Source organism: Aethalodelphis obliquidens, unplaced genomic scaffold, assembly GCF_003676395.1.
Source record: "Aethalodelphis obliquidens isolate GAN/ISIS:26980383/991018 unplaced genomic scaffold, ASM367639v1 scaffold28, whole genome shotgun sequence".
Taxonomy (NCBI): Eukaryota; Metazoa; Chordata; class Mammalia; order Artiodactyla; family Delphinidae; genus Aethalodelphis; species Aethalodelphis obliquidens.
Window position 1 is genome coordinate 9,194,179 of NW_020837972.1, and position 25,583 is coordinate 9,219,761.

The following is a 25,583-nucleotide window of genomic DNA, read 5'->3' on the forward strand; positions in this document are numbered from 1 at the left end:
ATCCCAACTTTTAGGAAGTGCATCAATTACTGGTTTCATTCCTACACACACACACACACACACACACACACACACACACAGAGAGAGAGAGAGAGAGAGAGAGAGAGAGAGAGAGACACACTTCCATATATTTACTAAAACGGGGAGTAAAGTACATGTGCCGCTGTCTATGGTCTTGAACCATAGCTTTGGCCAAATCTCTGCTGACATCTCCCCAACTTTTCTGAGGAATGAGGGCTTCTAGTTTGTTGCTGCTGTTGTTTTCTGTCTCCATGAAAAATATGTGCTGTTGACACTGCCTGTGTCAGTCAGGATCCCAGCAGGAAACAGATGGCAATTCAAACTGTAATTTGAGGACAGTTTTTAAGAGGAAAAAAGCATGAACAGGATTAAGGAAAACCAGCCATGGTTAGTGAAGTACCCTGGGGCTAAGAATAATGGGGAGCTGTTACCACCCCTAGTTCTGAAGGGGGAGATAAATAGAATTACCAGAATCATGTGAGAGCTGGAGATGTAGTTATAGGCCAGGGCCTTCTGACCAGAGATGTGACCTTTGTCAAGGGAGGCAGCCCTTGACTGCCCATGACAACACTGCAGAAAGGGAGCCCTGACCTCACTCTCCTACCTCCATCCAGTCTCCCCTAGTGCTCTCCATGAGAAAAATCAGAATGGAAGCCAGAGGACAAGGGGGTTGTTTGAAGTAATATATACAAGTCAGCCTTCCACAGAGTAGAAAAGCGTGGGTAGTAGATGTGGAGGGGCAAGCAGAAGACATGGCACACTACCAGTATCAGTTAGCTATTGCTGCAAAACAAATCAGTCCCAAAGTTAGTGGATTAACACACAACCATTTATTTACTTGTAATTCTGCAATTTGGGCTAGAATCAGTTTGGTGGTACTTCTGTAGGTCTTGCCTGGGGTCACTCATATGGCTACAGTCATCTGGAGGCTTGATAGCTATATAGTACAAGATGGTCTCACTCACCTATCTGTTGATTATCTGGGCTCTTAGCTGGGAGCCTTAGTTTTCTTCCATGTAAGTGGACTGGATTTCTAACATGGTGGTAGGAACACTCCAGAGGGTAAGTCCCAATAGGCAAGCACTTATCAAGCCTCTGTTTGTGTCATATTTATTGACTTCCCATTGGTGAAAGAAAGTCACATGCTAAACCCGGAGTTAATGTGGGAGGGACTACACAATGTGGAGGCATGTTCATTGAGGACATCATTCCAACAGGCTACCGTGCTGCCGCAGTACAGATAGAATCATTGCCAGTATTTTACATTTTTGCTGCTGGCTTCATATCCTTTTGCCAGCTCATGCAAGTTCCTATTAAAAAAATGATTCTGGAAAGTGGATGTTGAGAGGGTGTGTGTGTCCATGTCTGCCCCAGTGCAATATAGATATTTCACTTACTAGAGTGAGAAGAGAAACTAGACCAGCTTCAGATGTAGTTTTGATATAATGTCTCTTGAGAAGGTCTTAAATCAGGGAATAGACGGTGGCTTGTCTGGTGTAGCTTAAGGTAGGGTGTATGTGTGTGTGGTGTAATACATGTATGGTGTATGTATATCTCTGACATCTGGAATTTGAATACTGGCTCATTGTTTGTGACTTTGGGCTAATACCTAACCTCTCTCTGCTTCAGTTTCTTGGTATAAAATGGGGCTAATGATTGAGCTGAGGATTAAGTTGGGTAATACTGTGTTAAGTACCAACATGTGGAAAGCACTTAGCACTGTGCCTGAAACAGGATGAAGGTTCTATATTTATTAAGGGTTCAGTGAAGAAGGATGGGGAGGAGGAAGAAGACGGTAGGGGGTGATTTAAAGTCAATCAGGACTGTGTTTAAAGAAACCCTACTTCTTACTGGTTCTGATTCAGTCTTGGGGAAAGCCAGTGAACCTTTATAAACATCAATTTTTCTATCTGTAAAACGGACTCAGTGGTGTCTCTTTGCAAGTGTTGTATGAGCCAATGTATGTAAATCACTTAGTGTGGTGCCTGGCACACAGTAGATGGTAAATACCATTATAGCTGTTATTCTCAGCCTTTATATCCTGGAGATGTGACAAGAGTAACGTACTTCTCTGTATTTAATTCTAACCATGTACCAGACACTCTTCTAAGCACTTTACAAGTATTAACTCATTTAATCCTTTAACATCTCTATGAAGTAGATACTATTATCACTATTATTATGAAGTTTTTCATACGAGGAAACTGAGGCACAGAGAGGTTTAGTAATTGTCCTAACATCCTACGGCTAGAAAGAGGCAGAGCTGTAATTTGAACTCTGGCCGCTCAGCACTTTTCAGCCTCTGCACTCCCCTGCCTCCAGTGATGAGGGACATAGCGCCCACCTGCCTGGTCATTGTGAAGACCGAGGGCTTTGTAAATTGCAGAGTGCTCCATCCATACTTAATGTTCTGATGGCTGCTTTCATGGGGACATAGGGAGAGGAACAGGAACTTTGAGGTTCATTCATGTTCTCCAGCCAGCACTGACCAAGATTGATTTTTCTGCTGCTTTCCCCCACCTGGTGTCAGGAGGGCCTGGGCGGGAGAGAGGAAGGGATGGAGCCCAGTCTTCAAGATTTATTATTCATGGGAACTTCCTGATGTGGTCTCAGGTTTCTTAGAATCCACATCCCAGGAAAGTAGCCATGGCTGGACTGTATGAGGCAAGAAGTATCCTTCCTGGCCAGAGACCCTGTAACCTATGTTATTTTGGAGGGTGGGGTTCTGCAAGAGCCCCTGGGTGACACCTAGTGAGGGTTTACCTTGCACCAGAACTAGCCTTGATACTCTCTGCTGCTGTATTTTCCACTCCATCCTCTCAACAACCCTATGAAGTAGGTGCTGTTACAGCCCCCATTTTACAGACAAGAAAATCGACGCTCTGAAATGTTAAGTATTTTGCCCAGGCTCACCCAGCTTGAGTTTAGCTGGGGGTTGAATCCAGGTGTATGTGACTCCAAAGCCTGAGCTCTTGACAGAAGATTCTGTCATGACATTTGTACCATGGGTGAAAGTGAGGGTGGTGTGCGTGTGTGTGTGTGTTTTGGAGCTGAAGGTGCTTGGGGTGTAGGTGAAGTGGGTATGGGAGTGACTGGCGTAGATGTGGGTGTGTTGTGGGTGGGATGGTGCTGGGGGAGAGGTGAGCAGAAGCATGTGGAGTGTGTGGCGGACGGCGTGTGGACGTGTAGTGTGAGTGTAGGTGGGAATGAGGGCATGAGGACGTGTTGTCAGTGGGAATGGGCAAGTGTAGGTGTGTGGTGTGGGTGGGTAGGAATGGGGCTGAAGCAGGTGTGTGTGTGTGTGTGTGTGTGTGTGTGTGTTGAGGTGAGAAGACAAAGCTCTTCCCTGGGCTCTAATTGCCTCTTCTTCCAAGGATGAAGTGAAATATGCATTTTCCCAGGATAGGGAGCATCTAAGGCCAGAGTACTTATTCTTTCTGCCTGGTAACCAGAAACTGGCTCTGCTTGCTTGGTAAGAGAGCCAGACCAAGTCAAAGATGAAGAGCTTTGCCTGCATATGAGAGGAGAGTCTGTGAGCTTGAACCATTCCTTTCCAAATGCAGAAAGAGGCCATCTCAGAAAAGCATATTGCCCTTTTTACAACAGCCCCAATGAGTAGTTTTTCTGTTCGTGCTTGATTACCTCCAGTGAATGGGAACGCATTACTTCTCAAAGTAGCATATCCTCCTTTTGATACCTCTGATGGTTAGAGAGCTGTTCTTTACCTTAAGCCAGACTTTCTCTTACTGTACCTTTCACATTTTGGTGCTGGGTCTGACCAGGCAGCTTATATGAGTGGCTGTCCAGAGTAGTGGTCAAGAGTGTTGGTATTAAGGGGAGATACACCAGGATTTATACCCTGGTTGGCTCCACCATTCCTGGCTGGGACCTTGGGCATATTAAGGCACCCTTCTGAGTCTCAGGAGTGGAAATAACCTCATAGGCTGGTGTTGAGGATGAAATGAGGTGGTATATGGAAATTGCGCACCTGAAGGCTTGTGATGTTAATTTCTGTGCTACCCTGCCTTTGCTAAGTATAGACCCTCAGGGCAGGAGAGTGAGTTGGTCAAGAGCACAGGCTCTGGAACCACACTGCCAGGATTCTAAATGTGGCCCCATCATTTACTAGCTGTGTGACCTGGGAGAAGCTACCCAACCTCTCTATACTCCAGGTGTATCACCTGTGAAAAGGGAATAGTCATTGTTTATTAGATCATTGTGAGGATTGGGTGATTCAGTAGCCAGAACAGTGCCTGGTATATAGAAAGCACTCAGAAATTGATCACATACCCAAAGGAGTAAATGAAGAGAGTTTAATTAAGAGACTATTTATAGTCATGTGAAGGAACCAACAAGGTCAAGGGAAACCAGGGTGCTGAAACACCCCAGCATCCATCAAAGGAAGCCATCACCATCTCCAGGCCTGGAGAGGCAGGAGAAGGAACAGTTATGGACCCAGAAGAGAAAGGGTTATATGAAGAGGTCCTCCTGATGAGAGTTACCACCTTTAGTGTAGGGCCCCAGCCACCCCGTGGTGACCACCACGAGGGGTCCAGGGAAGAAGTACCCCAGCCGCTTGCTCTTTCTTCCCTCCAATCATCTGCAATCCCTCCAATTAGACAAATCCAACCAGAAACCAGAGGGTAAGGGAACCACTGATGCTGTCCACACAGGCCAACCTCCCAGGGCACAGAGTAGGGTGGAAGGGTGAATAGATCTGGAGAGTGAATGGAAGATACTCAGCAAAGCTATTTTTTATTATTAGTTTGGCACGATGATGCCACTTTTTAAAACCATATTTGCCATATAAAACCAGCATATGCTTAACCAAATATTATATTATTTGCACCAACAGTCAAGATAGCAGGTGTCTCTCTCCCACCTGCAAGAGGGAGGGGATATGGGGGTATGTGTATACGTATAGCTGATTCACTTTGTTATACAGCAGAAACTAACACACCATTGTAAAGCAATTATACTCCAATAAAGATGTTAAAAAAAAAAAAAGATAGCAGGGTGGTCCGAAGGCTCATTTATATAAGACCCAGGTCCAGGAATATCTTTGGATATTCCACCTGCTACCAAGTGACCCTGGCAAGCCAGGGCCTCAGTTTCCTTATCTGTAAAATGGGAATGCTACATCTCCCATCTGTGATTTGTGAAAATGCTCCTCAGATGAGAGGATGCTGTTTTTTTAAGGGGTAAATGCCCCTCTCTACCCTGAGTATTTCATCCCTGAGGCAGAGAAGGGATCAGGGTGACACCTGTGGTCTCTGTGGCATGAGGATAGTTAGGGCTGCAGATAAGTCAGTTCCAACTGAGTTTTAATCAGAATGAGTGTCACTGCAACTTGACCCTGGGTGGCAGCTGGAGGCCATTAAGCTAAATGACTTGTTTTAATACTCAGACCTGTCTAATCACATTTTCTTGTTTGGAGCCGAGTGTGTCTGTGCATGGGTGCTCAAGTGCAGAAATAAACCTGAGCTTTTCCTCTTCTCCTTACTCACCACAATGTGGTTGGAGCAGAGATAAGCTCCATAAGCAACACAACAAAGGCAAGCTTCCACTTTATCAAGGAATCAGGTAATTGGCTGGACTGTGCAGGGAGCCCTGAAGAGTGTTCTGTTAACAGTGTCTGCCTTTGCGTTTTTTTGTTCAGTAGTTGGGTCTGTAGACTCAGGGCTCAGAGGGATTCATAACCCAGGGGAAGAAGGAAATGTTGAGGGTACCCCTGTCCAGCAAGAGACGTTCTCCCCAGGAAGATCAATTCTAGATGCTCTGCCTTGCCTTCAGTGTGTGTCATGTGTTTTCCACTGTGGACTCATTTCGAATGCATGCACTGTTGTGACTTACTCGCTGTGTGTCCTTGGAAAAATGACCTTACCTCTCTGGGCTTCAGTTTCCTGATCTGTAAGGCTGGGTAATAAAAGGTCTTATTTTCTAGGATGGTTACGAAGATCCAACAAGATGTTGCACGTGAAACACTTAGTGCAGTTTCTGGCCCCTAATGAGCACAGACAGGATGGGTTAGGTTGTGCTGTGGTAACAAACAATTCTCAAAGTTTCAGGGACTGAAACAACAGAGATTTGTTGCTCACTCATGCTCCCTGGATATGGTGGGTTAGCAGGGGGTGTCTGCTCTGCATTTGTCCTCACACAGGGACCCAGACTGAGTGGGGATGGGGCTTCATCTTCATTCATCCATGATTGTCAAGACAGGAAAAAGGGGAAGTGCTAAAGTGGGCACCAGCTTTAGAGTTTCCACCTGGAAACTTTTATTGGCCAAACAGGTCATGTGACCACTCCCAGCTTTCCATGGAGAGGGAAGGGCAGTCCTATTACATGGTGGAAAGCCAGAAATACTTAGTTATCAGCACTAATGACAGCCATAGCACTATCAAATGACCCTTGCTTTAGTACAATTATATTGTCATTATCATAATAACAGAATATGTTTCGTTGTTGTTTTTATTTCTGTCATTCATCATTATCATGCTTCATGTACTTAATCTAGCTTCAAGAATCCTGAAACATTTCCCTCTAGTGCCGAAGTCGGGTTCCCATCTCTTTAAGAAAACATACCTGAGATTATTATTAATAATAACATAAATTAATAATAGCTCCCACTTGGCCCCAGACCAAGGACTTCACATATATCATCTCATTTAATCCTCACAGTTCTCTTTAGAGATAGGTCCTATTATTGTCCCCACTCTACAGATGACGAAACTGAGGCTCAGGAAGGTGAATTCACTTGTTGGACTCATAAATGGCAGAATGGACTTGGCCCCCAAATCCATACCCTAAGTTGCCTTGCTGAACTGTCTGCTAAGAATATGTTGTCTTAGACTCTGGATCTTTAAATGGGGAAGCAGTGGTTGTCTGGGTGGAGAGTGCTGGAGATACTATGCATGATCATTGTTGAAACCCACAGAAACAGGGGTTCATCGCTGGGACCCATCCACTCTTTTCTGTCCTGTTTTCCCCTCTTCTCAGCCCTGCAATCACCCCAGGCTCCATCCTCATGAATTTCTCCATTCCCTAAATATTCCACATCCATTGAAGCCTCTGAGCCTTTGCTCACTCAGTTCCCTCATCCTTTCCTCCATCCTTCATGTCTTGCACACCCCAGCTCATCCTTCAGGGACCAGCCCCAATATTCCCCTTTTTGGGAACACCCACCCCACCCCCACCCCCACCCCCAGGCAGAGCCAATCCCATAATCTGTCTGCTCCCATGGCATTTTGTACATTAATAAATCTAAACCTTTTCTACACACACACACACACACACACACACACACACACACTCACACTCACAGTCACAATACAGTCCTTTTAGAGGAGGGAAGAAATTATTCTTTGTTTTTTTTTTTTTGTTTTTTTTTTTTCGGTATGCAGCCTCCCACTGCTGTGGCCTCTCCCGTTGCAGAGCACAGGCTCCGGACGCGCAGGCCCAGCGGCCATGGCTCACGGGCCCAGCCGCTCCGCGGCATGTGGGATCTTCCCGGACCGGGGCACGAACCCGCGTCCCCTGCATCGGCAGGCGGACTCTGAACCACTGTGCCACCAGGGAAGCCCTATTCTTTGTTTTTAATTAATGCCAGCTCTCTCATCCGAACTTTTTATACTGCCACCTCATTTGTCTTATTAAGTACTTAGTTTTGCTTTTAATAGTGCTGTTTATTTTCACTGAATTTTAATTGTCAGTGCAGGGTCTCAGCAGACCTTGGTGAGGGTGCTTTACAAATGTTTCTTGTCCTCCTGCACCACCTCAGCTTTGGTGGCAGTGTCTCTGAGGTAAAGTAGGCGGGGATTCTGGGGGTGGCTGAAGGCAGGTGTGTTTTTTTTCCATACCTCAGCCAGTTCTGGTTGCCTTTGAGATTCCTGTTTGCTTCAAGGTAGCTGGTCTATGAAGACACATAGAGCTTAGGAGTGTTGCAATGGCAGAAATTCAATTCAAATTTGACTTCAGGAGAAAAAATAGGAACATATTGGCTCGTATGTTCAACATATGGTACCAAAAAGACCAGGATTGATTCAGGTGTGGCTGGATCCAGCATTGTCATCAGGAATCAGTCCCTCTCCATCTCTCAGCTCTACTTTCATCCCTTCACAGACCTTTGCCATTTGGTGGCAAAAGTGACCAGTAGCAGCTCCAGGCTTCTGTTCTACCAGTTTAGCAATCCCATTGGAAAAAGGGTGCTTCTTTCCATATAGTTCCAGCAAAAATCTTAGGGCATGCCTTCATTGGTCCACACTGGGACATGTGCCTATCCCTGAACCCATGGGGCATCATACATTGATTGATCAGAGGTGGATCATTGGCCCACCTCTAGGGACCAGGTTTGGGTGCCCCCTCATCTGAGTCACACAAATTGATACTGAGAGAGGGATGGTTTCCCAAAGGAAAATTGGGGTGCTGTTACTCAAAAAAAGAAGGGATAAGTGCTGGACAGGCAAAAAACAAGAAATATCTACCCCAGGTGTCCACTGCAGTGTCTCACTCAGGCCTAAACAAACACCTGGAATTCAGACATTTGTTTTCCTCCCCAGCCCCACCCTCAAATAACACTAACAGGGGGCTTCCCTGGTGGCGCAGTGGTTGAGAGTCTGCCTGCTGAAGCAGCGGACACTGGTTCATGCCCCGGTCCAGGAAGATCCCACATGCCGCGGAGCGGCTGGGCCCGTGAGCCATGGCCGCTGAGCCTGCATGTCCGGAGCCTGTGCTCCGCAACGGGAGAGGCCACAACAGTGAGAGGCCCGCATACCACAAAAAACCAAAACAAAACAAAACAAAACAACACTAACAGTGACCTCCTTGCATAATACTTAAAAAGCATTTTATATAACCAGGCCCCTGCACATGTGTTAACCCTTCAGCTCTTCCCAACAACCCTTTGAAGTTGGCATGACAAAGATGGGAATTTTTATGTCCTTATTTTACAGATGCAAAAACTGAGGCCCAGAATGACTAAGTGATGTGCCAGGAAATGAATAGTGGAGCTAAGGTTGGATCCCAGGACTCTGGGTCCAAGGCCAGCAGTTGTTCTACAACAATGGGCTGTACTATCAGCCAGCTTTTGCTGCATAACAAACAAAGCACCCCACAGTGGTTTAGAACAACAGCCTTTTTTTTTTTTTTTTTTTGATGTGGACCATTTTTAAAGTCTTTATTGAATTTGTTACAACATTGCTTCTGTTTTATGTTTTGGTTTTTTGGCTACGAGGCATGTGGGATCTTAGCTCCCCGACCAGGGATCAAACCCGCACCCCCTGCATTGGAAGGCGAAGTCTTAACCACTGGACTGCCAGGGAAGTCTCATAAGCCATTTATTTATCTCAAGATTGTTTAAGTCAGTGACTGGGTTGAGTTCAGCTGGGGAGTTCTTCTGGTCTAGGCCGGACTTGGATGATCTTGGCTGGGCTTGTTCACTTCTGTGGTCAGCCTGCATGTTGGCTGGGCCTGGCTAGTTTATGATGGGGCCCCCCGACAAATGTGGCCTCTGTAAACTGCCAAAGTTGCAGAGCAGTGCGGGATGAGCTCTGTGCCTCCCTTAAAAACCCATAAGATGGGGACTGTCCTATGGGATTTCTTGAAGGCTCATGGCAGGAACCATCTGTTATTGCTATATGGTGATGGGAGACCCATAGGGAGGTGACAGTAAATTTGCTCTGTTTCAAGGCCAGGAGCACAGAGGTGCCTTCATCTCGAGCATCTCTCAGACCTGTCTCTGTCCTTGTCTTGGATGCCTGCCAGCTCAGCATGGAAGGAGTCAGGCCTTGTCATTCTAGCTTTGGCCTGCTTCAGTGGAGGCTGGGGATGTCCCATCTGGCTCTCGGAGCAAAGAGAAGCTAGCAGCAGCCTGCACCCTCTGGATGTAGCTGGACCTGTAAGGGATGCTGGGGCTCTGAGAGAGGGAGCTGGAATGGCAAGGCTTGCAGGCGTGTGGAGGGGCACTCAGCTCTATCAGTAGTAGGCAAGGCAGGAGACCACCATCTTTCTCTTTGCTGAACCAAGTGTTCTTGCCATGGCAAATGTGTATAGGAACCCTTAGTGCCTGGCAAGTGGTCAAAGCTGGATGCATGGTTGAGGCAGAATAGAATATATTCAGTTCACTTCTCAAAGCCCTTCTGTGGCTCCTACATCACTCAGAGTAGAAGCTTAAATGGTCCTAATGATCTGATGTCCCTTACCACCCCCACTGCTGCTTCATCTCCCACTTACCTCCCCCTTGCTCACTCTACTCCAGCCACTCTGCACTCCTTGTCATTTCTTCAACTAACCAAGCACATACTCACCCCAGAGCCTTTGCACTTGCTTTCCCCCCCCCAACTTAGAATGCTCTGCCTCAGATATCCACGTGGCTCAGTCCGTTAACCCACTTCAGTCAGGTCTTTGCTCAAATATCATTACTCAGTGAGCCCCCATCTGACCACGACCAGCTTTTTTGTTTGTGTGTTTTGTTTTGTTTTGTGTTTGCCGAGGCTTGCAGCTTACGGGATCTTAGTTCCCCAACCAGGGATTGAACCCGGCCCCCCTGGTGGCGAGAGCTCCGAGTCCTAACCACTGGACCACCAGGGAATTCCTTGACCACCTACTTAAAATCAAACTTCCCTCTCAATCACTGATCCTCCTTCCCTGTTTTTCTCTAAAGCACTCATCACCAGCTAACATGCTTTATATTTGACTTACTGTTTCCCCACTAGAAGCTAAGCTCCCTGAGGACAACGATTTTCCTTTTTTATTTGTTTTAATGCTGTATCCCCAGTGTCTAGAACAGTGTCTGGCACATAGTAATAGATGTTCTATAAATATTTTTTTTATTCTTCCCATTTCTCAAGAGAAGCTGGTAAACTGTATTATTAATTAAATTCCGTGCTTTTAAAATATTGGCTTAATTTTCCTTTTAAAAAATACTGCTTGGGCCAAACAAAAACATAATTTCAGCCTGGATGCTGTTCGTGGAGGCCCCCCAACCCTACTCCACCCTTGTTTGGTGCCCTTGGCGTAAGCTGCATTTCTCACGCCGTCAGACAGTCCAGGTGATTTTTTTCCAGGTTCTTTTTTTTTTTTTTTTAAACATCTTTATTGGAGTATAATTACTTTACAATGGTGTGTTAGTTTCTGCTTTATAACAAAGTGAATCAGTTATACATATACATATGTTCCCATATCTCTTCCCTCTTGCGTCTCCCTCCCTCCCACCCTCCCTATCCCACCCCTCTAGGTGGTCACAAAGCACGGAGCTGACCTCCCTGTGCTATGCGGCTGCTTCCCACTAGCTATCTATTTTACGTTTGGTAGTGTATATATGTCCATGCCACTCTCTCACTTTGTCACAGCTTACCCTTCCCCCTCCCCATATCCTCAAGTCCATTCTCTAGTAGGTCTGTGTCTTTATTCCCGTCTTACCCCTGGGTTCTTCATGACCTTTTTTTTTTCCCTTAGATTCCATATATATGCGTTAGCATACGGTATTTGTTTTTCTCTTTCTGACTTACTTCACTCTGTATGACAGACTCTAGGTCCATCCACCTCACTACAAATAACTCAATTTCATTTCTTTTATGGCTGAGTAATATTCCATTGTATATATGTGCCACATCTTCTTTTCCAGGTTCTTAATTGAGCAGAGGTAAGCTGGACTCAGGAGAGGAGGGAAGGGGCAGGAAAAAAGACAGAGGGACGGAACTGACAGGGCACCGTCCGAGCTGGTGGCTGCAGGCTCTGCTGTGAAGCATCTGGTTTAATTCCAACACTGTGGGGCTGGGAGGCTGACTGTGGCATTGAACTCTACGCAGACAGCTGCAGCTCACACTGGTTCCCTGCAGCGCCCTGAAGTACTGCGTATGGCCCCTGCCAGCCCAGCCCAGGCCCACCGTGTCACTCTTAGACACCTGCTGTGGCTCTGAAGCTAAATGGATTTTCAGGGTTGTTTTTTCAGTTCAACTAAAACCAGCAGAAGACCTTGGAGGTTCTGGGGGATGGAGGCACCGTTCCTTAACAAACTGTGCTAAAGGGAGTCAGGGGAGAAGTAGGTAGAACAAAATGTAGAGGGAGAAAGGCAGGGTTCTGGAATCTGGCTTTTCTGGGCTTGGGACAGGGTCTTCGTGTTATTTTAAGATGCAGGTGGCATAAAGATTACTACCAAGCTGTGGAGGTGGGCAGATCTGGGATAAGGCCTGGCTCTGTCACTTACATGCAGATTTATTGAGTGCCCACTGCACTCATGGAGCTCTGTGACTTGTGTGAAGATTTATTGAGCATCTACTATATACCACACTCAGGACTGGCTGCAAAGTGAAAAATGCAGGGCCCCTTGTTCAAATATTATAAAGAATTTCAAGATGATGACAGCAGAGCATTAAGCCAAGTGTGGGCCTATCTAAGTACAGGGAGGGTCCTTCTAAGCTTAGGGTCCTTCTATGCATGGGGCCCTGTGCACCAGTATAGGTCACAGGGCCATGAAGCTAGCCCTGCATGCACTGGAGTTACAACTGTTGAACAAATACAGACCCGGGCCCTGCTCTCATGGATCTTACAGAATAGGTGGGGAGACAAACAGCGAATAAGTAAAAAATAATAATTGCAAATCACAATAACTATTATAAAGGAAACAAACAGGATGCAGTGAGAGTAAGTAAGGGGTAAGAGGAGGTGACTTAGAGAGTATAGTCAGGGAAGGCTTCTTGGAGGAGATGACGTTTGAACAGAGACCAGCAGAGTGTGAGCAGAAACCAGCCATGAGAGAGTGAGAGGAAGATGCTATCAGTTCAGAGAAACAGCAGAGGCAAAAGCCTGGCAGCTGGAAAAGCCAGCGTGTCTGGAGCACGGTCCAAGATATACAAGAGTAGCAGACAGAGGGTCATGACAGCTTTTTGAGGTCACGGAGAGAGTCTTAAATCTTATATGCAATGGACAGCCATTGAAGCACTTTATTATTTATCTTTTAAATAAGTCACTTATTTTTGAATAGCCAACATATCCACATGGTTGCAAATACAAAGGGGTATCATGTGAAAATTCTTCCCATCTCAGTCCCAGCCTTCCAGTTTCCCTGCATAGAGGCAAACAATGTTGTCCATTTCTTGTGTGTTCTTTGCAGAGAACTTTATGCAGATACAACCCAAAATCACATGCACATATCCTACTTGCCCTTGTGCACACAGATGGTGTTGTTCTGGAATATTGTTCTACATCTTGGCCTTTCCACTAGACAGTTAATCTTGGTGATCAATCCATATCCGTCATAAAGCATCTCATTATTCTTTACAGCTGTGCAGTCCTCCACCGTACAGATGCACCAACATCCAGCTAGCCAGTGCTTGTTATTTGGCATTTAGATTGCTTCATTGACTAAAGCAGGTCATTGGGAAGCCCACTTAAACTCTCTGTGATTCAGTTACTCATCTGTGAAATGGAATAAGAAGAACATCTACCTTCTAAGGCTATTGTGAGGATTAAATGAGATAAAACCTGAAAGGCACTTAGCAGGTACCAAGCCCTTGATATTTGAACTAGCGATTGTTGCTGTTGTTGCTTTCATTCCTAAAAGCAGACTGTTCCTTGGGGCTCACACCCAGGCTGTGGGGGACCCTGTGCCCAGGAAAGACCTGAGCCTCTGGCTTCCAGGGGAGGCAATTATTTTATGCTTTCTGAACTTGCAGCTGCAGCACTAGATTTAAGCCAGGACTTTGACTCTGGTGGAGCCGAAGCATGTGATCTCTCAGAGTCTCCAGGCAGGGGTCTGGGTGGGCAGGTCTCTGTTCGTTGCTGAGGCTGAGGTGGGAATGCAGCTAGGAGCCAATGGCCATCAAATACTTGTCAGAACCCGACAATCTGAAGTCCAGGGAGGAGTGTCCTACAGGTGTGAACACAGTGGTGCGTAAGCACCTGGGCTTTGGAGACAGAGTTCAAGGACTGGCTCTGCTACTTGGTAGCTGTGTGATTTTGAGCAGGTGGCTTAACCGCTCTGGGTCTCAGCTTTCTTGCCTGTAAAATGAGGATAACACCACTTACCTAGGAGTAAGAGTATAAGGATAAAAGTTTCATTATTTAATGAAGCTATGGAATTTGGCGCATAGTAGATGCCCAAGAAATGTTAGTCCTTACTGTCGGATAAACTATGATCTAGGAGAAGTAGGAAAAGGGAGTTACCACTCTACAAGTGCTTACTGTGCATCAGGGACCGTGGAGGTGCTTAAACTCATCATCTCAATGACCCCAAGGTTCTGCTGCGGTCCTAGGGCTGGAACACACATTTACCTCACACACACACCTCTACCTCTGCTCCTGGGACCAATGGTTGGTTTCCCTCTGCTGGTCCTCCCTGGCTTCCTGTCCATTATGGTGATGCTTTCTCTGTAGTGGGCAATGAGAAAGATGGGATGGTCTGAAAATGTCAGGGGCTCACCATTGGGCTTCCTCCGTTTCTATTAACTCACCCTTAAACTTGAGATCTTGGCTGGACTTCATGGAGTATTATTTGCAGGCAGGCAGGGGATATGTTAGGATCCAGCTCTGTCAGATTGGAAATGGTTAAGCAGCTTGCCTGGGGTGACATAATGAGCTCCGGGACCAGAGCCCCGCTTTCCTAAGATTCTCCCCTCTACTTTCACATGAAGTCAAGTTCTCTGGAAGCAGAACCTGAGACAGGTTTTTTAAAAAAATTTTATTGAAGTATAGTTGATTTGCAATGTTGTGTTAATTTCTGCTGTAAAGTGACTCAGTTATACATATATGTATATTTTTTCATATTCTTTTCCATTATAGCTTATCACAGGATATTGAATATAGTTCCATGTGCTATACAGTAGGACCTTGTTGTTTATCCAGTTCTATATATAATAGTTTGCATCTGCTAATCCCAAACTCCCAATACTTCCCTCCCCCACCCCGCTCCCCCTTGGCAACCACAAATCTGTTCTCTGTGAGTCTGTTTTTGTTCCTTAGATATGTTCATTTGTGTCATATTTTAGATTTCACATATAAGTGATATCATATGGTATTTCTCTTTCTCTTTCTGACTTATTCGCTTAGTATGATAATCTCTAGGTCCATCCATGATGCTGCAAATGGCATTATTTCATTCTTTCTTATGGCCGAGTGATATTCCATTGTATATATATACCACATCTTCTTTATCCATTCATCTGTCAGTGGACACTTAGGCTGTTTCCATGTCTTGGCTATTGTAAGTAGTGCTGCTGTGAACACTTGGGTGTATGTATCTTTTCAAATTAGAGGTTTGTCCGGATATATGCCCAGGAGTAGAATTGCTGGATCATATGGTAACTCTATTTTTAGTTTTTTGAGGAACCTCCATACTGTTTTCCATAGTGGCTGCACCAATTTATATTCCTGTCAACAGTGTAAGAGGGTCCCCCTGTCAGTTAGTCATGGCCCTGGGCTGCTCCCTGGGGTGGGGGTAGCTTCTTAGATATCTCTGGACAAGGCAGCTGCTCTCTTTGGCTGAGGGCAATGCTCTGTAAAATGGGGCTACCATAAGCCCCTAGTTGCTAACACTCCTAGAGGCTGGGGGTGGGGTGGGAGCACCACCTGTAAAGGGCATCAACAATTTCTGCTATACCCACTCACCTCCACCTGCATCTCCACCCCCAGCTGAGATGTGGACCCATGACCTTCTTTCTCTGGGCTGTTACTCCAGTTGTTCAAATAGCCTTGATTACTCAGGCTTCCCTCTCCAGGCCCAGGCTGCTTGACCGGGACAATGAGCCCATCCTGGGATGTTACACTCTGAGAGGCCTGGGTGGCAAAGCTGAAATAACCAATGCTGTCCAGGGTGGCTTCTGGCCTGGAGGGACAGAGCTGGGTGGTTTCCATGGGGCGGCCAACCAGTGAGTTTGGACTTTGCAGGCAGAATTTTAACAGGAAATGAGCTCCCGGTATGCCTGGCTGAATGCAGGAGAGGGTGGGCAAGCCACATTCTGCCTTGAGGGCAACAGAATTTGGAGATCAGAGTTCCTGGGAGGGGACAGTGTATTCCTTGTCCCAGCTCCCCCCGCCAGCCGCCACCTCCTGGGATCCTCCAAGGTCAGTGCTGCCTCTCTGCCTCAAAGCAGGAGGCGAGGCAATCAAATGAACGTTCGCTGTCCAGACCAAGGGCAGCTGAGGATGCTCGTTACCGGGAACTGAAGCTCTCAGTACCAGCAGGGGCCAGGGGTTCCCAGGGGGCCCAGGGCAGCCTCATTCAGCTCTTGGCACAGGCAATAATGAGACGTTAAGGTTCTCTTCAGCAGATTTCCTTCACAACAGGAGTCATCTCTCCTTTCTTTCTGTTTTCAAAATGGAAACAATGAAATGGTCATATTAATCTGGGAAGATTATGTTAACCACCCGGGAGCAGATGAAATGGCTTTTCTCTAAGGGGCCTTTCCTTCCCTGTGTCCAACCATCAGCCCCCCGATCCCCGGCTTCACCCACACGAAGATTTAATAATTGCACTGGCTGTAGAATAGGAAAGAGAGTTCTCTCCCTGTTCACCTCCCAACTGCTCATCTATTCAGCTTCCTAGGAAAAAACACTGTGTTGTACCAAGACCTTCAGGGAAATCAGAACCCACTGGACACAGTAACCTACCTTCTAAGGCTTTTTTAAAAAATAAATTAAATGTGATCTCCATGGTCTCTTTCCCCTTATTCTTTTTAGAGATTTATTTATTATTTACTTATCTTATTATTATTATTTTTGGCTGTGTTGGGTCTTAGTTGCGGCATGCGGGATCTTTTGTTGCACCGTGCGGGCTCTTCATCGTGGTGCACGGGCTTCTGTCTAGCTGTGGCGGTGAGTTTTCTCTTCTCTGGTTGTGGTGCTCAGGCTCCAGGGTGCGTGGGCTCTGTAGGTTGTGGCACACAGGTTCTCTAGTTGAGACGCGTGAGCTCAGTAGTTGTGGCACGTGGGCTTAGTTGCCCCACGGCATGTGGGATCTTAGTTCCCTGACCAGGGATCAAACCCATGTCCCCTGCATTGCAAGGCGGATTCTTTACCACGGGACCACCAGGGAAGTCCCTCTTTCCCCTTATTCTTTGCTTAGACCCGGGGGAGGGGGAAGGAGGGGAAGTTCAGAAAGGACATAAGTTTGGCTGAGTTCAACTAAGCTTAGTGTTGATGGAGACTCATTCACGCATTCAACAAATATTTATTAAGTGCCTTCTATGTGCCAGGTGCTATGCTGGGTATTGGACATTAAGCAGAGAACAAAACAAAGAGTTCTGCAAGAGGCTTACATTTTAGCAGGGAGATTCTGACCGTGATGGTGCTGTTTTCACAAGCTGTGATTTAACTTTGTGATGATCTCCCTAGTCACTGTGTAGAGCATGGACTGAAGTGGGCCAAGGGCAGAGGCAGAGAGACCGGTGAAGAGGCTCCTGTAGTAAGCCAGGCCGGGATAGTAGTGGTTTGGATCAGCATAGTAGCAATTTAGGCACAGAACATTGGGAAGATTCTGGATCTATTATGACAGTGAAGCCAGCATGACTTTCTGATGGCTTGGGTGTAAAGTATTAAAAAGAAAGCAAGCCAGGGATGACTGTGGCATTTGGGACCTCAAAACTCTGAGACATGGGTTTGTTTTCTTTTTGACCTGACCAAGTCCAAGTTAACTAGTACATGAGTCAGATGACTTCCTCTAGTAGAAAGACCCTGGATTGGAGTTAAGAGCTCTGACCCTCCCTCCTGGATATGTGGTCTTGCATCAACAATGAATGGGACGAACACAGATTAAAGGGAGGAAGTTCTTCCCTCTGATCCATTTCTGCCACAAGGGAGCTGTGACAGTTTCCCTCTTGGGGCCTGAAAGTCCCCATCTGGAAAGCGGAGAAGCTGGGTGAAGTTCCATTTCTTCTCTGTATCCCCCAGAGTGCTTGGCATAGACCAGGGGGCTGAGAAATAAAGGGTGATTGAATGACTGTTTGCATGATGTCCTTTCTGGGCTGTTGTTTTCCAGGAGCACTGGGCTTCTACCATGACTGACACCGTGTTCAGCAACAGCTCTAGCCGTTGGATGTGTCCCAGTGACCGACCCCAGCAATCAAAGTAAGTTGCTGGGTGTTCCTGGGAGTTGTTTGCTTTGGGGCAATGAGGTCCTGATCTACACTTGAAGGAGGAGAGGAATAGCAAGGAAAGAAATTTCTCTCCCTGGGGTGGAGGAAAAAGAACCTAGTGGGAGTTTATCGTGGAAACTTCACTGATTTTACTTCTTTGCAAGGTTGGAGTAACAAGATTAAATTCTGAGCTCCATGCCCTAAATGAGAGGTGGCTTGGTGGAATGGAAACAGCACTGACCTGGTGGTTAGAATCAGACTTGGTTCTGGTTCTAGATCTGAGCTACTCTGGGTGAATCTCTTTCCCTTCTTTGGACCTTGGTTTCCTCATCAATTAAATAAGGAAGTTGGACTAGATCAGAGATTGCAAACTGGCAGGCCACCAGCTGACTCTGACTTGCAGAAATGTGTTTTTTTTATTTTTTATTTTTGGCCTGATCATTTAAAAATTGGGAAATTTCACATAAAATAACTTCACATACTCTTTCCAGTAACTATTATACCTGAATCAGTGGTGTGCTGGGTCTGTACCATGGTGGTTCCTTAGAGCTGATGTTAAATTTTCAGGAATTTTGCAAGTCAGTTGTTAAACATGGCCAGTATTAAAAATTAAGTTGTATAGTTTTACAATTAAATTATATTAAACACAAAGGTGGTGAATACTTAACTTTAATCACTTCTTAATTTTTTTTAACATCTTTATTGGAGTATAATTGCTTTACACTGGTGTGTTAGTTTCTGCTGTATAACGAAGTGAATCAGCTATGCATATATCCCCATATCTCCTCCCTCTTGCGTCTCCCTCCCATCCTCCCTATCCACCCCTCTGGGTGGTCACGAAGCACCGAGCTGATCTCCCTGTGCTGCTTCCCACTAGCTATCTATTTTACATTTGGTAGTGTATATATGTCCATGCCATTCTCTCATTTCGTCCCAGCTTACCCTTCCCCCTCCCCATGTCCTCAAGTCCATTCTCTATGTTTGCGTCTTTATTCCTGTTCTGCCCCATCACTTCTTAATTATTTTACTATGTTTTGTTAGTCTCCATGTTATTTGTGCCTATGATACCTGTATGGTGAAATACTATATAATAGTACATTACTGCATGTTTCCTCCCAGTTCTGCATTTAGTGACATCATATAGGTACTTGAAATCAGCCACAGTGGGGCTTTTTCTCCAGAGGTTCAACTGTTAAACATTTACCAGCACACCACTGCCTGAAGACCTTTACAGTCTAAGTCTATTGTTTATCATCCCTGCAGATTTTCACTCAAAGGTCTTATTTTTTAAACGCTTGGTAATTTTTATTGTTAGCTCAATCTGTGAGAATCCTGGGGATCTACCATGGGAATATTTTCCTCAGAGAGATTTGCACTTGCTTCTGCCAGGAATCAGGTGTGCTGCTCACCCAGGATGTGACCTGAGCTCCCTTAGAGGGTCCTAGCTCAAAGTGGGGGTCTCAGATTCAGCTTCCTCACCTTGTTAGGAGCTCAGAGTCAGCCTCTGGAACATAATGCTGCTTTTTACATTGGCTTACTGCTCACAGCTCCCTGTTCTGGATTCAGTTTGCTGGGTTTTCTTTTTCTTTTTTAAAAAATTGCCTCATAAAGGGGTATAATTGATTTACCTCTAATAGTACACATTTAAAGTACAGTTTGATCATTTTTACACATATGTGCATACTCATTCCCCTTTGCAGTCTCTCCTTTCTGCCCCTCCCTCTCCCCACCCATCCCTAAGTAATTACTAATCTTCTTTCTGTAACTATAAATTAGTTTGCATTTTTTAGAATTTCTATAAATGGAATCATTCAGTATGTACTCCCTTTTTGAGAGATGTCTTCTTTCACTTCGCATAATTATCTCATGATCCGTCCATATTGTTTTTCATATCAATAGTTTATTCCTTTATATTGCTAAATAGTATTTCATTGTGTGGATATACCACAATTTGTTTATCCGTTCACCTATTGATGAACATTTGGGTTGTTTCCAGTTTGGGGCTAGTACAAATAAAATTTGTATAAACATATACTTTCATTTCTCTTGAGTAAATACTTAGGAGTAGAATGTCTCAGTGGTATGTATAGTAGGTGTATGTTTAACTTTTTAAAAAACTGCCCGTTTTCCAAATTGGTTGTACCACTTTAAGTTTCCACCAGAAGTGTACAAGAGTTCCATCTCTCTTCCTCCTCACCAACACTTGATATGATTAGTCTTTTCCATTTTAACCATTCTAATGTGTGCATAGTGGTATTAGTTTTGTGATTTTAATTTGCACTTCCCTAATGACTAATGATGTTGATTGTCTTCTTTTGTAATTTTGCCATTCGTATAACCTCTTTGTTAAAGTGTCTGTTCAAATACTTTGTCCATTTAAAAACTGGGTCATTTATCTTCCTGTTATTAAATTTTCTAAGCTTTTTTTCATGTGTTGTAGATAAAAGTCCTCTGCTGGAGACACATTTTGCACATATGTTTCTTGGTCTATGACTTGCATTTTCTTTTTCATAACAGAGTCTTGAAGAGGAAAAGTTTTTTTATTTTGATGAAGTCTGTTTTGTTTATTTGTTTCGAAGTAGGAGGGTTGTTGGAGAATTCCCTTATTTTCTAACAATCCTAGGGTCTTTTGGAATATTTAGTGCCCTCATATTCTTGAAGCAAAAGTCCCTGTCTATTTACTACTTCTACCTAAAACCTCCTCTAGTTATACAAGTTTTATAGTTTTGAAGACATTATTGAACTCTGTTGGTTTCCTTTTTGAAAGGAAACTTCTAGTTTCCAAGCCCTCCCCATGATGTCCTCTTGAAGCCAACCTTACTTGGCAGACAATATTCCATCAGCCAAAAATTGTCTCTGTAAGATAAACAGTTGCCTGAAGGTGGATGGGGTAAAATATTTATTTTATTTAAGAAATGTCAGTTAATTAAAACCCCATACATAAGAGTTTACTTTAGTCAATATGAAGCCAAACAATTTGCCTTACAATTAAATTAGAATTATTCAAACAGTCTGGATGCAGTTTCATTAAAGTGCTTCTGGGCTCCTGTGAAACATCTTGGCATTCTGAATGCATCCGGCTGGCTTGATTGCTACTGCGTTTTCTTCAGATGTTAAAATTATTTTCCAATAAATGCTAATGGGTGAATTATAGTCATCACACATGCTATCTAGTCTGCAGCAGTGATGATGTGCTAATGCAGACGCTTCAAATGTCTTTCTCCAGTAAATTAAGAAATCTAGTCTTAATTAACTGCTGGCTAACCAGATACTCTTTACTCCCTTTGTGATTTCTCTCAGCCTCCTTGAATCTAACGATGGTGTTTGGAACGCAGTTGTGGTTGTGTTTGAAAGAAGTGAATGTATCTGTTTCTTGCATCGGTAGGACAGGGCTTCAGCTATCTATGTTGGGGATACATGCGGAGAAATGCTGGTCTCCAATAGTTGATACTTCTCTATAGTTTTCAAGTCTGCAAGCCTGAGAGTGCCAGAGATCAGAGGTGGAAACTGAGGCACAAAGAGGAGATGTGACCTGCCTATGGTAGCATGTCTAATAAGTGAAGAGCCTGGTCTCCTTTTTAGAGTGGAAGGACTTGCTTCCCCAAACTGGGGCACTGCGAGTTCTGCTTTCGGATGATCCAGTCACGGTTCAGGGCTCATTGCCTACCTCAGAGTGCTCCTTATCCCTCAGTGTTTGAAACAACAGAAACCAAGAATGTTATCATCATTAAGTGATTCCTTTTTAGTGCCAAAAAACATTATTCAAATACATAAATGATCAGATTGGTTAATTAATAAGCTGAACTGATTGGTCATTTTAATCAAGGCTGTGGCTCATACAACCCTACATTGCTGCAGCCTTGTTTTAGATGTGCTGGAATAAGATAATAATGACTGATAACAAATGGAAGTAGGTCATTGTGATTTAAACAGAACTGTGTGGTTGTGGCATCCAGGCAGTGTTGATATTGTTAAGAGATTTTTTCCCCTAACTTTATTCATTTTGTTCTTTCTCTCCTTTCTTTGCCTTCCTTCAGTGATAAAGAACAGTGAGTATTTTGTAATACTTTTATTTTTCTGCAGACTGAATTTTATCTCTTTTCTGATTAAAGTGGCTTTAAAGATAGATGAAGAGAGATGGTTCAAAAAGGAACTAGCATGTTTTACATATCTAAAAACAAATTCAAGTTGTTAAAAAAAACACATACCCCTCTTGATAAAGAAAAATATGAAATTTCAAAAAAAAAATCTTGGTAAAAGGTTGGAAAATATTCCTTGGGAGAGCCCTCAATTTAATTTTTGTTAGCAATTAGTGGGATTCGGCAAGCTTATTAACCGCCCTGTGCCTCTGTTTCTGCAACATTTTGCCTGGGAACACTGTTTTTATTTAAAGAAAATATTAACTCAAATGACTACTATCATTAATCAAAGATGATGATGAGTAGAACAGAGCTTGTGGGAAGTTATGTGCTATACACATGGTCTCTGTCACATCATGGAAGGTCAGCCTGATTTCCCAGTGAAATGCCTTTGACTCAGAGGTCCTATCTTTGCTCATAACTTTTGTTTTAAATTGGATTCATTTCCTAAATATGCATGACAGATTGGATGCTGGGTCTAACAAATGAACAGTCAGGCTGCAAAGCAGATGGGACTTTGGTTGTGTGTACACATTGGGAAACTATGGGAGGTCATTTTTACCTTCCCCTTGATGGGGAAGTGTTCACAGAGCCACAGCCAGAGCACCGAGTCTAGCCTCAGAACACCCAGGTCTGAGTCCTGCTCTGGGACTCAATGTCAGTGTGGCCTTGGGGCACTGCCCTTCACCTCCTTGAGCCCTGGCCATAATGTGGGTATGTTAACCCTGCCCTTCCACCTTCACTGGGAGGTGGTCCGGTCAAATGAGATGCATGGGAAAGCTTTGTAAACCGTAAAGCACCAAAATCAGAGGAAGGTGTGGATCACAACCTTGCTTTACCCTTGTGTGTATTTTATATATATATACCTTGTATGTATACATTGTGTGTGCATGCATATATGTATGGTGTGTGTTCTACAGTCTCTGTGTTGGCTGGTAAGATTTTGGTCTCTTTATGAATATTGTGAGCATATCATTCAGACATGCTAGGGAGAGATGCTGAGATTTTGTGCGATTATAAATATGAACATCACAAGAGAGAAGTTCAAGACTTCAGAGGGTCCCAAGTGCTTCAGGCTTCCTGAATGCTGAAAGCTGAAAGGTAGGGTGTGTGTCCATCCTCCTTCCCTCCTTCCTTCATCCTCTCCCTCCTCTCCTCTCCTCTCCCCTTTCTCCCTCCCTCCCTTCCTTCCTTCATTAACAAACACATATCATGCACTGTGCTAAGCACCAAGAATACAAGGTTAGCCAAAGTCTGAGTGGGGATGTCTAGAAGGGTTTACAAACAAATAGTCAGTCACCAACAAATACACTTTATAGTGCAAGGAGCTATAATAGCAGAATCACAGCGGCCAAGGGAGCACAATGATGGGCACCTAACCAAATTTTGGGGTCATGATGGGAGAGCTTCCTGGAAGAAGTAATGTGTAAGCTGAGACCATGTAAAGGAGGTACAAGATAAAGAAGAGACAGAGGAGTTCCAGGTAAGGGAACAGCATGTGCAAAGTCCAAATAGGAGAGAGAGCATGGGATTTTAGAAAAGCTGAATGGCACTCAGTCTGGCTTAAAAGATTACCAGGAGCCCGAGATCCCCTTAGCTTTCTGAAGGGAGTTGGGGAACCACAGCATCCTTTTGGCACCCTCTTTAGTCTGTTAGGGGTAAATTTCATCAAAAAGGGCCTTTTTACCAGCAGGGCTTATGTAAAGTGTTTTGTGGTGTGGATGCCCCTCCTTCCACACTCTCCCCTTCAGGATTCATTAAAATCTCATTCACTGAGCTGTAAAGAGACTTCCTGCTGACACCTGCTTCTGTCGGCATCCTGGGGGAAGGGAGGGGATAAGAAGAAAGGAAAGAAAAAGGATTAATTTTCTGCACAGCACCGCTGTTCAATGCTTCAGAGCCTTCGTGCCCTGACAGCATTTCCATCATCCCACTCCTTTTGGGAGTTATAATATATTAATAGAGACATCCAGTGGGTATTTATTATGTGACTGTTGTGTGCATGAAATGAAGAATCAAGGTGGGAGGCAGGAAGGAGCTGGGAATCTGCCTTTTGCAGTATTTTAGGGGGAAACATCTGTGAGGGGCTTCCACCTGCAGTCAGGACTAATTTCCTTTTGTGTTAGAGGCCACTGGTGCTAGTTTGTTGAGAGAGTTCCTTCTGACCATCTCTAGATGCACCTAAACAAGTACATTCAGGTCACAGATGAAGCACGTCCAGAATGCTGGTGTCTCGAGCCTCTGACCATATTCTCCCCACACAAGAGAATTTCTTGGCAATTCTCTTCCCTCTTCTGAGTGTCAAGCATCTGGAAGATGAGCAGGTCAACTGCAGTGATCTTTAGACTTCTATTAGCAGCAAAATTCTTTCTTTGAATACTGTTTTATTCAGAAGCTAAATATATAAGACAGATAAAGAGTGGCGATGGATAAAGACCTGTCATGGCTGAAAGCATTAAACATACCACCGTGCAACTGTAAGTTAAAATAATACCAAACTGTAAAGTAGGGAGTTTAACAAGCTTCACTTTTTTGTTGCCACAGTAGATAGTGTGTCAGTTATCTTTTGCTGTGTAACAAACCACCTTAAAACTCAGTGGGATAGAAAAACGATGATTTATTCTCAGGGACCTGGGCTCAGCTGGTGGCTCTGCTGATCTTGGCTGGGCTTTCTCATGTATCAAAGGGTTGTCTGATCTAGGATGGCTGTGGCTGGAGTGACTCAGCTCTGATCCACATGCCTCTCATCCTCCAACAGGCGGTCCTGAGCTTTTTGTCATGGTGATGACAGAGAGTCAGAGAGTAAGTAGAAACACACAAGGCTTTTGCAGGCTTAGCCCCAGATGGCACAACATCTCTCCCCTGTGTTTTATTGGCCAAAGTAAGCCATAGTCCAAGCAGGATTCAAGGGGTAGGGAGAAAGACCCAGACCTTTTGGTGAGATCAATTTCAAAGTCGCATGGCAAAGGGCATGGATACTTAGAAGGGTGAAGTATTGAGGTCACCAATGTAATAAACTATATCTCATGATTTTATTAAATATCAAAGATTAAATTCTTAAAAAAAATTTTTCTCTCACTCTCTTTTTTTTAAAACTGGCATCCTTGCTTTGCTAGTGTTGGGAACCCAGCACTGCCATCTGGGCTGACATGAGGATGGAGGGCCTGGTTCCCTGCCCACTCTGTCCATCTACGACCCACTCACCTGCAGCCCTTTGAGATCCCTCCAGGGAACTACAGACAATAGTTTGAAAACCATGGCTTAGACAGTTTGGGGAAATAGGAGGCAGGTGCCCTTCAGTGATTCTCCAGGAAGCATTGTCCTAGGTATGTGAACGAGAGCAGAGATGGGCCAGCCC

The 25,583-nt window shown here is 44.6% G+C and overlaps 1 protein-coding gene across 3 annotated transcripts in view; it reads left to right on the forward strand.

The window, feature by feature from the left end:
* The window catches only part of RPH3A (rabphilin 3A), a 96,983-nt gene that overhangs the window by 17,377 nt on the left and 54,023 nt on the right, over positions 1 to 25,583 (forward strand). For 2 of the 3 annotated variants that reach the window (XM_027124633.1, XM_027124635.1), the window contains 2 exons: positions 17,990 to 18,078; positions 22,124 to 22,135. In XM_027124633.1, coding sequence (XP_026980434.1) covers positions 18,008 to 18,078; positions 22,124 to 22,135 — 83 coding nt within the window. In that variant the 5' untranslated portion in view covers positions 17,990 to 18,007. The remainder of the gene's footprint in view (positions 1 to 17,989; positions 18,079 to 22,123; positions 22,136 to 25,583) is intronic. The other variant, XM_027124634.1, reaches the window with a different exon arrangement.